At 44.8% G+C, this 17722-nt stretch overlaps 1 protein-coding gene across 1 annotated transcript in view; it reads left to right on the top strand.

Annotated features, from left to right (window-relative positions):
* The first annotated feature begins 4338 nt into the window (after positions 1 to 4338).
* LOC126473363 (2-iminobutanoate/2-iminopropanoate deaminase-like) overlaps positions 4339 to 17722 on the top strand; it is a 29024-nt gene continuing 15640 nt past the window's right edge. Inside the window, exon 1 of the mRNA XM_050100370.1 lies at positions 4339 to 4494. Within this exon, the coding sequence (XP_049956327.1) occupies positions 4430 to 4494 (65 nt within the window). The 5' untranslated portion in view covers positions 4339 to 4429. The remainder of the gene's footprint in view (positions 4495 to 17722) is intronic.

Raw genomic sequence — 17722 nt, 5'->3', positions numbered from 1 at the left:
TACATTTCAGCAAGATAATGTCCGCCCGCACACGGCGATAGTTTCTACTGCTTGTCTTTGTGCTTCCCAAGCTCTGCCTTGGCCCGCACTATCCCCGGATCCCTCCCCAACTGAGAACGTTTGGGGCATTATCGGTAGAGCCCTCCAACCAGTTAGAGATTTTGACGATATAGTGCACCAGCTGGACAGAATTTCTCTCAGGAGGACATTTAACATCTTTATCAATCAACGCCAACCCGAATAACTGATTGCATAAGGACCAGAGTTGGACCAATGCGATATTGACTTGCTCAATTTGTCAAACCCTTTCTCTTGAATAGATTATCCAATTTTTTTGAAATTGTGACCATTAGTTTGTCTGGACATATTCATCATAAATAGCGATATTGGTCTCATTCGGATAATTATCTCGCGGTGCGTCGTTTCTTTCTTTCTTTCTTTCTTTTTTGTCTTGCAGTGTATTATGCATTAACATTATCAGTCTCTGATCAGCTTGAAAATGGTCTGGTTGTAAAGACCGAAGCAGGTAACAGACTTAATGTAGTACCTAATAGAAACTGCTACGACTTTCATTAAGTAAATTACACTTCCAATGTATCTGACAAGGAACCTCTTTAGTGCTAGGTCGCAAAAGGCTAATAATGTTTAAGGCATTCGATGCCCTACATATTGTCTACCATGCAACCACAATATTGGCTTCTAATGGTAACAGGAGGCAGGACTGGAGGTAGTTGATAGTGACCACAGCATCGTAGTCGAATTGCTTAGTCGACGAGTAACGCACGACAGTGCTACAGCGCCAATGGTGTTGATACAAAGCAGAGCAATGGCAATGAGAAAGCAGACATTGCATTACATCTCCAACAGTTGCCGAAGCTGACATTTCGTCAGATGAGAACCCAGGGGATTTCGCAGAGTGAGAAAGAACTGGAAGATGAAATATTAGTGTTTCTGCAAGATGAGTCAGTGGACTGTGTGGAGTCGTATACGCTCGTATGTGCGGACAATGTACACGAGGAGTACAATGATGACGACACGTGCTTAAGAAGTGAAAGTGATATTGAAACAGGTGTCGATCCATGTAGTTCATCATCCTTGTCGGACAGGCTGGGAGCCACAAATCCCGTCTCCAGTGAAGCGTGGTAAGGGGCAAGCGTTGTCCAAGGAGCAGGTGCTAAAAATAATTGTGTACATGAAAGATCATCCGCAGCATATTAAAAAAGAAAAACAGTTACGAACAGATTTCGAATAAGTCCGCAGCAATATGACCGTGTAGTGCATAAGAAAAACTACGAACATTCAAGGGAGGACAAGGCACACTTGTTACAAAAACTGGTGTTCACGTGTTTCGAGGATGTTGGATACAATTTACAGGATATGCACGATAGTGTCTTACTACGTTACGCACATCAAATCCCGCGCGGCGTAGATTACAGTAATTTCAAGGGAAGTAGTGGATGGTTACATAACTTCAAACAGTGCTACAGAACTGGAAGACACAAGATAACAAAATTTCAAATGATGTGTGAACTTGACGATGCACAGCAAACTGCGGAATCGGCCCGAAAATTTGTCGAAGAAATAAATAAATCCATCCATCGTTCAGTGAGGAATATGTTTTCAACTCCGACCAGTCGGGATTTGAGGAGGAAATGCATATGAAAGGAACCCTGGAACTTAGAGGCGCCAAGAGAGTTGTATCAAGATCAACTAACAATGACTTGTCGCATTTGTATGCAATTACGCCGACTGTTAATGTGGTTGGTAAATTGGCTGGAAAGATATTTATTATGCTGCGAGAAGTTTGAGATGCTTTGCACCCTACGATTCTTTCTCGTATGCTTGATCTTGCAAGGGTATAAGGGAATATTTACGTCTCAGCAAGCAAGAGTGGGAAAATGGGCGTAAGAACTACAACTATGGTATGGGCACTGATTTTGGTCAGTAGCTGGTCAAAACAACTTGCTTTTGCTTGATTCCTCGACACATGACTACAGCTCGACTCAGGTCGAGATGTGATCATGTGTCAAATAGTTTTATCTGGTGACTTCGGTTTTATATATCTGATGGAATAGAATGACCATGAGAGCAGTTGCTTTTTAATTTTTTAATTTTTATTTCTGCGACAATGTTTTTATATCAGCTGGTCTGCCTCTTGTATCGTTATATCCAAATTATTTATGCATGTTAAGCTACATCCACGTATGTGATGCTGTACTAATAGTAATGTATATAGTGTAACTCATGTAAGCCCCCCGCAAACCTGTCATGTTATATCTTCACAGATCCGATGATGGCACCTTTAATGTGGTGAAACCGGTCCTCTAGTAAACAGTGTTTAAGCGATCTTGGGTTTTGAATTATTTATACAACAGAGTGATCGCCCCACAACACACTATGTGTTCACTGCAATCGATATACTTTCTTCAAGAGTGGATACCTAGCTGAACGTCCTGTATGTTTTGTAATTTCTAAGACCTCGCCTTCGATCTTGATGGTGCGAACCTTTGTGATCACTGTGGCTCGCTATTTTTCATTCGGTGTTCATGGTGCAAGTTAATGGTTAGTTTTGAACATTTCTTGAATGTCAACGACGTCCATTTTGTAAAGTGTAATACATACATAGAAGGCTTATCTCTGCGACACCCACCCGGACACTCATTTTCTGTGGTCCTCCTGATGCACATAACGAGTCACTAGCACTACTTTTCCTGTCATGAATGTTAATACAACACTTTGAAATGAGCCTTACTGAAGATCTCGCACTCAAGGGGTTTCTTGTCAGTCTGGCAACCGCATTTCCTAGGGCTAATTTTAAGCTCCGGATCGTTACAACGAGATATACTACACTACTGGCCATTAAAATTGCTACAGCAAGAAGATAACGTGCTACAGACGCGAAATTTAACCGACAGGAAGAAGATGCTGTGATATGCAAATGATTAGCTTTTCAGAGCATTCATACAAGGTTGGCGCCGGTGGCGACACCTACAACGTGCTGACATGAGGAAATGGTTCAAATGGCTCTGAGCACTATGGGACTCAACAACTGAAGTCATCAGTCCCCTAGAACTTAGAACTGCTTAAACCTAACTAACCTACGGACATCACACACATCCATGCCCCAGGCAGGATTCGAACCTGTGGTCGTAGCAGTCGCGCGGTTCCAGACTGAAGCGCCTAGAACCGCTCAGCCACACGGGCGGCGACATGAGGAAAGTTTCAACCGATTTCTCATACACAAACAGCAGCTGGCCGGCTTTGCCTGGTGAAACGTTGTTGTGATGCCTCGTGTAAGGAGGAGAAATGCGTACCATCACGTTTCCGACTTTGATAAAGGTAGGATTGTAGCCTATCGCGATTGCGGTTTATCGTATCGCGACATTGCTGCTCGCGTTGGTCGAGAACCAATGACTGTTAGCAGAATATGGAATCAGGTCACAATACGCCAGTCACTACTCTTGATGAACTATGGTGTGTTGAAGCTGCATGGGCAGCTGTACCTGCACACGCCATCCAAGCTCTGACTCAATGCCCAGGCGTATCAACGCCGTTATTACGGCCAGAGGTGGTTGTTCTGGGTACTGATTTCTCAGGATCTATGAACCCAAATTGCGTGAAAATGTAATAACATGTCAGTTCTAGTATAATATATTTGCCCAATGAATACCCGTTTATCATCTGCATTTCTTCTTGGTGTTGCAATTTTAATGGCCAGTAGTGTACTTCAAGTGATTTGACGCCACTATTGTAATCGGATAGTAATGGGTCTTACCTCAGTACCAAGAGCAGGGGAGGTGGGTGATGGTACGGGGATGGAGGGTCGAAAGGAGGCAGGGGACAGGACAGCAACTCATGTTAAATTCAGACTGGAGGAATGAGGAAACAGTTTTGAGACTTCTCGCCAAATGGTCCTGAGTACACTTGTTACCAGTCACTGTCTATTACATGTTGTGTTTTCTGTCGAGCTGATACTGATCTGATATTACTGTCTCTGTGGCGTGGCAGGATGTGAGTTCGGTCTGCGCAGTTTTTTTTTCATGTTCGAGTATTAACGTTGAGGGTCAGTTGTACAAGCGTCGATCTTTGCAGCTTTTCCGTTATCTCGCCATTGTTTCCTGGCAGTAGAGTACACGCTGCTTCAAAACGTGCTGAAAAGCTGTATGGTGGCGTGAATAAGCGAGTCTGACTTTTTCTCGTACGCAGGAATGACAAGCATGCCTGCGAGTAGCTGTGTCATCGCGACCGTTTGTTGATCATCCTGCCTGGCGATAAGCGCCGATGAGACGCCGGAGGAGAACTGCACGATAACCGCCTTCTAGGTGACCTTGATCATAGCCGGGGGGGCCAAGGAAGTATTTATACAGTCGGGTTAGCAGCGGCACTGTCAGTGCCGTACGCCTGCTCGTAGTACGTACTAACCGTCGGAATGTCCAAAACCATCAAGAAAATCATCAGCACCGACAAGGCTGCAGCGCCCATTTCGGCCTACAGGTGAGGATTGTTCACTCAGAACTTACTGAGGCAGTATGCCTCAAAAACAAGCGACGTTACGGAAGTGTGCCACCGCGACTGATGTATTTCCCCGGTTAACAATTTCAATTTTCTCTGCAATAATTCGAAGACTGGTGATGTGTTGGTATCGATAGTCTTAGACGTTTTCGTTGTCTGTATTGCAGCTGGACCATTACTGTTCAGCCGGCCGGATTGGCCGTGCGGTTCTAGGCGCTACAGTCCGGGGCCGAGCAACCGCTCCGGTCGCAGGTTCGAATCCTGCCTCGGGCATGGATGTGTGTGATGTCCTTAGGTTAGTTAGGTTTAATTAGTTCTAAGTTCTAGGCGACTGATGACCTCAGAAGTTAAGTCGCATAGTGCTCAGAGCCATTACTGTTCAAATCAGACCAAGTAGGCTAATTCGTCTGTCCTGAACGCCTCAGTAATGTTTCATGTAGTACAGGGTTAGAGAGAGTTTAAAAAATGGTTCAAATGGCCCTAAGCACTATGGGACTTTACATCTGAGGTCATCAGTCTCCTAGACTTAGAACTACTTAAACCTAACTAACCTAAGGACATCACACACATCCATGCCCGAGGCAGGATTCGAAGCTGCGACCGTAGCAGCAGCGCGGTTCCGGACTGAATCGCTTAGAACCGCTCGGCCACCGCGGCCGGATAGGGAGATTTTCTAAACTTCTTAGTGTGCGTGTTTTCGTTTCTTTTAGTGGAGGACTGATATCACCTAGAACTCCCGATTTCGGGATTTGAAGTGAAAGAGCGCGAGAATGATCTCAAGTGCCCTCTGCAGCGCGGGATTAGCCGATCGGTCTAAGGCGCTGCAGTCAAAGACTGTGCGGCCGGTCCCGGCGGAGGTTCGAGTCCTCCCTCGGGCATGGGTGTGTGTGTTTGTCCTTAGGATAATTTAGGTTAAGTAGTGTGTAAGCTTAGGGACTGATGGCCTTAGCAGTTAAGTCCCTTAAGATTTCACACACACACTCAAGTGCCCCCTTTGTGCTGTCTGTTTAGTTTGTGGTAACAGGTGTAGTTGTGTTATTTGCATGTATTAAACTTCTTAATGTTTTTAACACAGTATATTAAAGACAATTAAAATTTATAACACATAATATAGATTGTTGTGCCTCCCTCACTTGACGATGTTTTCGTGTTACCGAGCCTGTTAGTCTGTTTATATTGAATGCTGTCTGACTTTTGACCACCTACGTTTACATCGACATCCTTACTTTGCAAACCACTGTGAAGTACATGACAGAGGGTACATCTCATAAAGGTGCGTTTACACCTGTGTGCCTTGCGTCTAGTCGTCGTGCGGCTGTGCTTGCTTCACACGCAAGTAGAGGCGTGCGCGTAGGTTGCATGCCTTTTCCTCAAGTGTGCGTGTCTGTGATTCCGTTCACACCTCTATTCACACTGTACGCCACTAGTTCCCCGTGGGGCAAACTACAGCCGCACTAGCGACGGGGCAAACTACAGCCGCACTAGCGACTAGCGCTGCTGTAAACGCACCATAAAGCACTCCGTCTTCAGGCCACGAGTGGCCAACCGGGACCATCCGACCGCCGTGTCATCCTCAGTGGAGGATGCGGATAGGAGTGGTGTGGGGTCAGCACACCGCTCTCCCGGTCGTTATGATGGTGTTCGTGACCGAAGCCGCTACTATTCGGTCGAGTAGCTCCTCAATTGGCATCACGAGGCTGAGTGCACCCCGAAAAATAGCAACAGAGCATGGCGGCCTGGATGGTCACCTATCCAAGTGCCAACCACGCCCGACAGCGCTTAACTTCGGTGATATCACGGGAATTAGTGTATCCACTGCAGCAAGGCCGTTTCCCGTAAACGCACCATAACAGATATCAAAGCTTTTTCCCGTTCCATTCGTGTACGAGGGCGGAAAGAATAATAGCTTGTACACCTTTAATTAGTCTGATCTTCTCTTTCGGTCCCCATGGGAACGGTACAGAGGAGGCTGTGGTATATCCCTAGCTCTATCATTAAAGTTAGTTCTTGAAATTTCGTAAGTAGGCATTACGGGATAGTTTGCATTTCAATTTTTTTTAGCGGCTCCCCTGGGTCCGTGGCCTCCCCGTAGGGGGTTCGACTCCTCCATCGGGCATGGGTGTGTGTGTTGCCCTTAGCTTAAGTTAGTTTAAGCTAGATTAATCAATGTGTAAGCCTAGGGACTGATGACCTCAGCAGTTTGGTCCCATAGGATCTTACCACAAATTTCCAAAATTTCCTGTGGGCCAAAAAATCCTGTGACCACTAGCGCTGCCATCCTTTGTATACGTTCAGTACGGATTGGTACGGATCCTACACCTGAGCAGTAGTCTAGGATGAGTAGCACGAGTTTTTTGTAACCAGTCTTCTGTATTTCCCTATTGTGTTACCAATGAACCAAATTCTGCCAACTGCTTTATATACAGCTGACACTGTGCGATCGTACCATTTCATTTCCTCACAAACTGTTACATTCATGTATAGTATGAGTGAACCGATTTCGACTGCAATTCGTTGTAATCATAGGGTATTACTTATTTTCGTGTGTGCACGAGAAGTGCTGGTTTGGCTACCTTGATGTTTCTATTTATGTGCTTAAGGATGTCCTTAAGTTTTCAGATGCTAGGCCTTTCGAGGACTCTTGCGTGATATTGTTAGTAGAATGTCCACATATGTTCATAAAGAGCTGTTGGATGTGTACGGTGCCCTGCAGGTTTTCCGTACGGAGTATTGTTGCCAATGTGCCTTCTCTTTACATCCTAGAGTGATTCCCGGCGCACGCTACTCGCTTCATTTCTTTTTCCTTCCATCACCTGCCCCAGCGTTTCGTTTAAAGCAGATCTCCTCGATCTTTTCGGTAATGGCGAATGTGGTGGCTGGCGATACTTTAACAATAGTTGATTGAATACTGCTCATTAGTCCGGGATCCGCACCAGATGGGACTGATAGAAGAAATACAGAAGATCCAAAGAAGAGCACTGCATTGTGGTATGGCCTACTGTTAAAATTCTGATACGGTACGTTCCTTGTGGAGGCTACCGATATATTGCTTCCACCTACGTATATTCCACGAAAATAAAATTAGAGACATTCGAGCCCACATGGAGGTTTACCACCAGTCGTTCTTCCCACGAACTGTAAGCGACAGGAACAGGAGAAGGGGATGTGGCACAGTTACACGAAATACCCACCTCCACATACCACCATGTGGCTTGCGGAGTATAGATGTAGATCTGGATGTATTGTAAATTTGTTCAAATGTAATAGGAGTAGATTTAATGCTGTTTGAAGTTCACACATTGTTATTCTTTTTATTCAGGTTAGTCATTGTTTTCAAATACACTTAGAGTAACGACATATTTTTAAAACCGTACATTCGATCCCAAATTTATTATTAAAAATATGTCAGTGCGTATCTAGCGTTGTTTAATTGCAAATTGAGTGCACTTAATATACACTCCTGGAAATTGATATAAGAACACCGTGAATTCATTGTCCCAGGAAGGGGAAACTTTATTGACACATTCCTGGGGTCAGATACATCACATGATCACACTGACAGAACCACAGGCACATAGACACAGGCAACAGAGCATGCACAATGTCGGCACTAGTACAGTGTATATCCACCTTTCGCAGCAATGCAGGCTGCTATTCTCCCATGGAGACGATCGTAGAGATGCTGGATGTAGTCCTGTGGAACGGCTTGCCATGCCATTTCCACCTGGCGCCTCAGTTGGACCAGCGTTCGTGCTGGACGTGCAGAGCGCGTGAGACGACGCTTCATCCAGTCCCAAACATGCTCAATGGGGGACAGATCCGGAGATCTTGCTGGCCAGGGTAGTTGACTTACACCTTCTAGAGCACGTTGGGTGGCACGGGATACATGCGGACGTGCATTGTCCTGTTGGAACAGCAAGTTCCCTTGCCGGTCTAGGAATGGTAGAACGATGGGTTCGATGATGGTTTGGATGTACCGTGCACTATTCAGTGTCCCCTCGACGATCACCATTGGTGTACGGCCAGTGTAGGAGATCGCTCCCCACACCATGATGCCGGGTGTTGGCCCTGTGTGCCTCGGTCGTATGCAGTCCTGATTGTGGCGCTCACCTGCATGGCGCCAAACACGCATACGACCATCATTGGCACCAAGGCAGAAGCGACTCTCATCGCTGAAGACGACACGTCTCCATTCGTCCCTCCATTCACGCCTTCGCGACACCACTGGAGGCGGGCTGCACGATGTTGGGGCGTGAGCGGAAGATGGCCTAACGGTGTGCGGGACCGTAGCCCAGCTTCATGGAGACGGTTGCGAATGGTCCTCGCCGATACCCCAGGAGCAACAGTGTCCCTAATTTGCTGGGAAGTGGCGGTGCGGTCCCCTACGGCACTGCGTAGGATCCTACGGTCTTGGCGTGCATCCGTGCGTCGCTGCGGTCCGGTCCCAGGTCGACGGGCACGTGCACCTTCCGCCGACCACTGGCGACAACATCGATGTACTGTGGAGACCTCACGCCCCACGTGTTGAGCAATTTGGCGGTACGTCCACCCGGCCTCCCGCATGCCCACTGTACGCCCTCGCTCAAAGTCCGTCAACTGCACATACGGTTCACGTCCACGCTGTCGCGGCATGCTACCAGTGTTAAAGACTGCGATGGAGCTCCGTATGCCACAGCAAACTGGCTGACACTGACGGCGGCGGTGCACAAATGCTGCGCAGCTAGCGCCATTCGACGGCCAACACCGCGGTTCCTGGTGTGTCCGTTGTGCCGTGCGTGTGATCATTGCTTGTACAGCCCTCTCGCAGTGTCTGGAGCAAGTATGGTGGGTCTGACACACCGGTGTCAATGTGTTCCTTTTTCCATTTCCAGGAGTGTAGATTAACGTTGACTTACTACTGTTACCGTATTGGGCGAGTTAACGAAACATAATTAGAGGCCGAGCGGTTAGAGGCGCAATGTCACAGATTGTGCGGCCCCTCCCGCCAGATGTTCGAGTCCTCCCTCGGACATCGGTGTGAGTGTTGTTCTTAGCATAAGTTAGTTTAAGTAGTGTGTAAGTCTAGGGACTGATGACCTCAGCAGTTTGTTCCCTTATGAATTCACACACGCTTGAACATTTTGAACATTAATGTGAACCTTTAGGGGGAAAATGCAAATGGTCCGAATTGTTTCAGTTCATAATATCAAGATTTTCGATAACAATTTCTGCAACAATAGAGTATAACAACTCCAAAAATTAATCTACACTCCTGGAAATGGAAAAAAGAACACATTGACACCGGTGTGTCAGACCCACCATACTTGCTCCGGACACTGCGAGAGGGCTGTACAAGCAATGATCACATGCACGGCACAGCGGACACACCAGGAACTGCGGTGTTGGCCGTCGAATGGCGCTAGCTGCGCAGCATTTGTGCACCGCCGCCGTCAGTGTCAGCCAGTTTGCCGTGGCATACGGAGCTCCATCGCAGTCTTTAACACTGGTAGCATGCCGCGACAGCGTGGATGTGAACCGTATGTGCAGTGGACGGACTTTGAGCGAGGGCGTATAGTGGGCATGCGGGAGGCCGGGTGGACGTACCGCCGAATTGCTCAACACGTGGGGCGTGAGGTCTCCACAGTACATCGATGTTGTCGCCAGTGGTCGGCGGAAGGTGCACGTGCCCGTCGACCTGGGACCGGACCGCAGTGACGCACGGATGCACGCCAAGACCGTAGGATCCTACGCAGTGCCGTAGGGGACCGCACCGCCACTTCCCAGCGAACTAGGGACACTGTTGCTCCTGGGGTATCGGCGAGGACCATTCGCAACCGTCTCCATGAAGCTGGGCTACGGTCCCGCACACCGTTAGGCCGTCTTCCGCTCACGCCCCAACATCGTGCAGCCTGCCTCCAGTGGTGTCGCGACAGGCGTGAATGGAGGGACGAATGGAGACGTGTCGTCTTCAGCGATGAGAGTCGCTTCTGCCTTGGTGCCAATGATGGTCGTATGCGTGTTTGGCGCCGTGCAGGTGAGCGCCACAATCAGGACTGCATACGACCAAGGCACACAGGGCCAACACCCGGCATCATGGTGTGGGGAGCGATCTCCTACACTGGCCGTACACCACTGGTGATCGTTGAGGGGACACTGAATAGGGCACGGTACATCCAAACCGTCATCGAACCCATCGTTCTACCATTCCTAGACCAGCAAGGGAACTTGCTGTTCCAACAGGAAAATGCACGTCCGCATTTATCCCGTGCCACCCAACGTGCTCTAGAAGGTGTAAGTCAACTACCCTGGCCAGCAAGATCTCCGGATCTGTCCCCCATTGAGCATGTTTGGGACTGGATGAAGCGTCGTCTCACGCGCTCTGCACGTCCAGCACGAACGCTGGTCCAACTGAGGCGCCAGGTGGAAATGGCATGGCAAGCCGTTCCACAGGACTACATCTAGCATCTCTACGATCGTCTCCATGGGAGAATAGCAGCCTGCATTGCTGCGAAAGGTGGATATACACTGTACTAGTGCCGACATTGTGCATGCTCTGTTGCCTGTGTCTATGTGCCTGTGGTTCTGTCAGTGTGATCATGTGATGTATCTGACCCCAGGAATGTGGCAATAAAGTTTCCCCTTCCTGGGACAATGAATTCACGGTGTTCTTATTTCAATTTCCAGGAGTGTATGAGTCAGTACAGAATAAAATTAAAATTAATTTTATTGTCGCCTTGCTACAGCACGTAAACAAAGTTAAGGATGGTCCTTAATATTTCTGCCATCACACTGTCAAGAAAATTCACGTAAACTATGGTAAGGGACATAACGTTGTTTACCGATACGTTGCTGAAATAATTATTTACATTTACCCAATTAGCAATTTGCGCTCAGGAACACATTCAAGATCTTTATCTGAATCGTCGTTATCCACACCATCCTCAGATTTGTGCAAATTGTCCCTGGAAAACATTTTCCTGGCACGAACACTACACACGTTAGTACTATGGCGACAAAATTTTTGGCACTTACCACTGTTTAGATTAACACACCCTGACAGAATTGCCATTATTGAGAATCTGAAATTAAAAGACAGAGCTGCCGTTTCTCGAGTTGTCGTGAAACTATCAGGTAATATGAATAAAGTACTTCACGTACCATGTTTACAAGCAATAAGTCTGTTTCTCATCGACTCTGCTCTACCATCGTTTACAAATGGTTCAAATGGCTCTGAGCACTATGGGACTTAACATCTGAGGTCATCAGTACCCTAGAACTCAGAAATACTTAAACCTAACTAACCTAAGGACATCACACACATCCATGCCCGAGGCAGAATTCGAACCTGCGACCGTAGCAGTCGTGCGGTTCCAGACTGAAGCGCGTAGAACCGCTCGGTCACACCGGCCGGCCACCATAGTTTACAGCCAGGTGTTCAAATCACTGGACACGAAGTACTCCCATCACGAGCGCCGGATCGCTGACGACATTGCCTGAAATAGGTAGCCGGCTTCGATCCCCCTACAGACGAGTGATTTCAGCCATTGTTGCAAATGCCACTGTGCTGTGAGGCGCTGCTATGCAAAGTGGTCAGCCGTCATGCCTGCTAAGATTGACAAAAAGATGGGAACTTATTTTTGGAACACTTTTCTTCAAAACTGCAGCCTATCTTAAGGAATATCGCGCCTTACATTTTTTATTGATGTCAAGTATGTTGTAAACGTATTTCCAATCTGTATTTCGTAAATACATCTTAAAATTCCTGTTTCACTGAATACGGCAGACGTGCTTAACAACAAGTATTTGCACTGTGTGATAAAAAGTATCCCGACGCCTGGCTGAAACTCAATCACTTTTTTATGGTAACATCATAACCGGTTTCGGCTTTCAAAGGCCATTTTCAGCTGCTGCAATAGAGAAGAGAAATGCTTGACAGAAAACAAGTTTAATTATTTTCAGTATATCTACTTCTGAGCTTAATAAAATGCTATTAACATGGTTGGTTGGACTGTGGGGGTTGAATGGACCAGACTACAAAGGCCATTGGTCCCTGCTATTAACATGCATATGGTTCATACATATGGCAGCATTTGATGAATAAATATTCATGTGTTATCAGCTATATATGAAATCAGAAATCAGGGAATTACCCTGAAGGGAAAAAATCACAGCACCACAAAATAATTAATGTAGGGTAATGAAATTTCAGGAATACATTTGTTTAGGTAATATATTTAGGTGATTAGCATTGAAAGTTCACAGGTTAATGTAAGCACGAGATAAGCTATTGCAAATGTGAAATGCTGGTACTTTAATAACCAGTCTAGCTGCCAGAATATTGATTGTAATTATGTCATATAGCTGCAGTGCTGTGACGGTTAATGCCACTTGAGGATGACGCTGGAGTCGTCATCTGATTATGTCCCGTATATGCTCTGTTGGAGACAGGATCATATATAAGTTGCATCTACAAGGAACATACCCTATCGGAATTTTAACAGTAGGCCATACCATAATGCAGAGCGCCTCTGTTGCAACGACTGCCACTGAAGTTGATTGCGCATCTCCATGAGGCTTTCGCCCTTACGAAATGAACCTGTAACCAAATGTGCTGCTCTTCTTTGGATCTTCTGTATTTCCTCTATCTGTCCCATCTGGTGCAGATCCCGGACTAATGAGCAGTATTCAATCAAGTATTGTTAAAGTCAAGGCCCCAGGAGTAGACAACATTCCATTAGAACTACTGACGGCCTTGGGAGAGCCAGTCCTGACAAAACTCTACCATCTGGTGAGCAAGATTTATGAGACAGACAAAATACCCTCAGACTTCAAGAAGAATATAATAATTCCAATCCCAAAGAAAGCAAGTGTTGACAGATGTGAAAATTACCGAACTATCAGTTTAATAAGTCACAGCTGCAAAATACTAATGCGAATTCTTTACAGACAAATGGAGAAACTGGTAGAAGCCGATCTCGGGGAAGATCAGTTTGGATTCCGCAGAAACGTCGAACACGTGAGGCAATACTGACCTTACGACTTATCTTAGAAGAAAGATTAAGGAAAGGCAAACCTACGTTTCTAGCATTTGTAGACATAGAGAAAGCTTTTGACAATGGTGACCAGAAAGCTCTCAAACTGGACCTGCTGGACATGTTTGTCCCACAATATTTCAATCATGTTGGGCCCTGAAACTATAAGCTCTCTGAATACCGGTAACTGTTTTAGATGTCCAAATAATTTTCCTGCCAGTTACAGAAATTTATTTATTGCATACGAATCATCCTATGTTACCACGATCTGTGCTTAAGAACACTGCAAAATACGAGATTTAAGTGCAGGAATACCACTGGATGGCCCTACTTTTGAGATTCTAAAAGTTGCAAAATCTTTCCTAGATATTTGTAAATGAGAAGTGTCTGCATATCTCATAGAACATCTAACATTTCAGATTTCACCATTTCAGTTCTTCCTTTCTTATTTACCTTGTCAGACCAGGTTAATTCCGGGTAGTGCATGATCTGACATGATGCTCTACTGAGCTCTTGACATCACTGTCATACTCATTTGAAAGTTAGGCATAAGGTCTTAATCATCACCTTGAAAGAGTCAAGCTACAACCATGAAGCTTGATGATGGTGTTGCTCCTTCCCTACAAGTCCAGCCTTCACTGTGATGAATTTTTCCCAGCAATGGATGATTTGATGGAGGCCTTGGATGCAGAACTCTGCATTTTGGCTATACAGAAAACATTCCACCTTGAAACTGTTGTTCTAGAAATTACTGCCACACTATAATTTCTTCATCCAGGGAAAGATGAGGAATGGGACTGCAATTAGGCTGTGCCACAGGAGCTCGCACAACAAAAATGTATAATGAAAAGTGTATGGTGGTGGCCCTCGTACAGTTATAAAAGTTGTAGATGTTATCATTTTTCATGAACTTATTTTACTGAATGTGTCAGTGGACAGCTGATATGAAATTTAAGTTATAATTTACTTTTCACATAGTGTGCTCCCTTTGTTCAAATTCCCAGAGGAACCTTTCAGAGCTCAGCTGGCAAAATCATTAACACTTTTAAAAGAATTTTTAATGAAATTCTGGAAGTTTGAAATATTACAGATAGTACATTTATTAAAATGAAGATTCAAAACAATTAGTCTATACCATTATTTGAAACGTTCACTTAACATAGATTGTTTGATATTGATAATATATAATAATGCCATTTTTCCCCAGTTGCTCCTTCAATTGTTGTTGTTGTTGTGGTCTTCAGTCCTGAGACTGGTTTGATGCAGCTCTCCATGCTACTCTATCCTGTGCAAGCTTCTTCATCTCCCAGTACCTACTGCAACCTACATCCTTCTGAATCTGCTTAGTGTATTCATCTCTTGGTCTCCCTCTACGATTTTTACCCTCCATGCTGCCCTCCAATACTAAATTGGTGATCCCTTGATGCCTCAGAACATGTCCTACCAACCGATCCCATCTTCTGCTCAAGTTGTGCCACAAACTTCTCCCCAATCATATTCAATACTTCCTCATTAGTTATGTGATCTACCCATCTAATCTTCAGCATTCTTCTGTAGCACCACATTTCGAAAGCTTCTATTCTCCTCTTGTCCAAACTATTTATCGTCCATGTTTCACTTCCATACAAGGCTACACTCCATACAAATACTTTCAGAAATGACTTCCTGACACTTAAATCTATATGTTAACAAACTTCTCTTCTTCAGAAATACTTTCCTTGCCATTGTGAGTCTACATTTTATATCCTCTCTACTTCGACTGTCATCAGTTATTTTGCTCCCCAAATAGCAAAACTCCTTTACTACTTTAAGTGTCTCATTTCCTAATCTAATTCCCTCAGCATCACCTGACTTCATTCGACTACATTTCATTATCCTCGTTTTGCTTTTGTTGATGTTCATCTTATATCCTCCTTTCAAGACACTATCCATTCTGCTCAACTGCTCTTCCAAGTCCTTTGCTGTCTCTGACAGAATTACGATGTCATCGGCGAACCTCAAAGTTTTTATTTCTTCTCCATGGATTTTAATACCTGCTCCGAATTTTTCTTTTGTTTCCTTCACTGCTTGCTCAATATACAGATTGAATAACATCGGGGAGAGACTACAACCCTGTCTCACTCCCTTCCCAATCACTGCTTCCCTTTCATGTCCCTCGACTCTTATAGCTGCCATCTGGTTTCTGTACAAATTGTAAATAGCCTTTCTCTCCCTGTATTTTACCCCTGCCACCTTCAGCATTTGAAAGTTGTACTGTATCAAACGGATAAGAAATATTTCATCTTTTGAAACTGAAATTTTGTTGGGTGTACCAATCATATTTCACTTATCTGCATAACACCAAGAAAATTATTTAACTATACAGATTTTGGTAGGAGATATGTTGTTATTCTTGGCCGTTCATTTAAGTTATCTAACTATTTACACATAGATGCTTCTGTTTTTTATATGCTTACATTCATTTTATAGCCTTCTCGTGTAGTACATGTTCTTCTGTATGTACTAGATGCAAATAGTACAGGTTTCCAACTGATAGGTCCCATTTATACATTCACAGCATATAATTTATCCTGTTGCAACTGCACATGGTCTTCCTTACGTGCTATAGGGTTGACAGGAATCATGGGAGCTGCAGAGAATGTGAGGAAAATGGGTTGTTGGAGTCGGTATGGAGGAAAGGTGGGTGTTTTGGGCACTTTGTGTATGTGTGTGTGTGTGTGTGTAAATGTTCCATCATAACATACCAAAACCGAATGACAAAAAGTATTAGTGATATCTTCAAAATACACTTTTTGTCCCATCAACACAAAAAGTGCATGGCAAAAGAAATTAAAAATTGTGTCAGAGGAGAAAGATAAGTACAGCAGTTCAGAATGTGTGAATTTTCACATAACAGCTGCAACCCTACATGCATTGGGATGACTGCAACAAATGTTAATATCAGGCACAAAGAATATATAAGGTCACTGAAGAGTGGGTTTACCCACTCCACATATGCAGAACATAAAATAAAATAAAATTACCATCTTGCCTGGATATAAACAGAGATTGCAGTCTTATGCCATAACAACAACAGAAAGGGAATGTTCACCCTACTAGTCAGCCCTACAGCCTGTGAGCAGGAAAATGTGCAGTGTGCAACAGGATAGGTTGTGTCTAGTGAAATGTTTGAATGTGACTTATCAATCAAACACCCATACTATGTGCATCTAGTACATACAGAAGACCACATGAATACATGAAAAGAACATCAAATGAATGTCAGTGTAAAAGAAACAGAATCCTATATTTGTAAGTAAACTGCTCAGCAAAACTTAAGGATGAGACAGATTAAGTAACGTAACAACATAATAGAAATGAATGAAAGTATTGGAGGATATTGTCAGAGGTATCCCAATCATGCACAGAAAGCTGGATGTCACATGGCGTAAGAACAGCATGACTGTAGCGTCACAAGACAATTGAAGGAATAGGACAGTTGTGTCAATAAGAAAGCAGTTATGGTGTTCTGTGGTGGTGTTGTTGTTCATTACCACATGGCCCAGAGACAACATCTGCTTATTTTCATACAGGGAAGAATTATTGTGGAACTGGAAGAGGGACAAAGTATGACAAGTGAAGCCCTGGAGTTTGGTATTGCTCACACCATTGTTTCACATGCATGGGGTGTTTTTTGAACCACAGGCACTGTTGCCCAAAGGGGAGGAGCTGGTTGACCATGGTCAACTACAACAGCAGATGACCACGACATTGTGCAACAGGCAAGAAAGTACCCATGTCAAACAGTGGTTGCAATTGAACCACACACGTATAACAGGACTACAAAGCAAACAATCTTATTCTTTATATTGGTTCAGAAACTGCACAGGAGTGATCTCTTTGTCCAACAACCAGTATGTTGTGTTCTGTTGACACCTGCACATCAGCAGAACTGATTGGGATGGTGCCAAGAGCATAGGAACTGGACCCGTGAGGAGTGGGTTCACCTGCTTTTCTCTGATGGGAGCATACTCAGTCTGAGTAGTGATTCTAGCTGTACCCTCACATGGCTAGAACATGTAATGCACCCAGGAAAATTGCCAAACGTGAGCATTTTGGTGGTCCAGGTGTTGTGGTGTGTACAGGCATAATGTTGCATGAGCACATTGATCTTCAAATACTTGAACAATACGCTCACTGGTCAATGTTATTGTGACACT

This window comes from Schistocerca serialis, chromosome 4 (genome assembly GCF_023864345.2).
Source record: "Schistocerca serialis cubense isolate TAMUIC-IGC-003099 chromosome 4, iqSchSeri2.2, whole genome shotgun sequence".
NCBI lineage: Eukaryota > Metazoa > Arthropoda > Insecta > Orthoptera > Acrididae > Schistocerca > Schistocerca serialis.
This window is presented reverse-complemented; position numbering and strand designations above follow the sequence as displayed.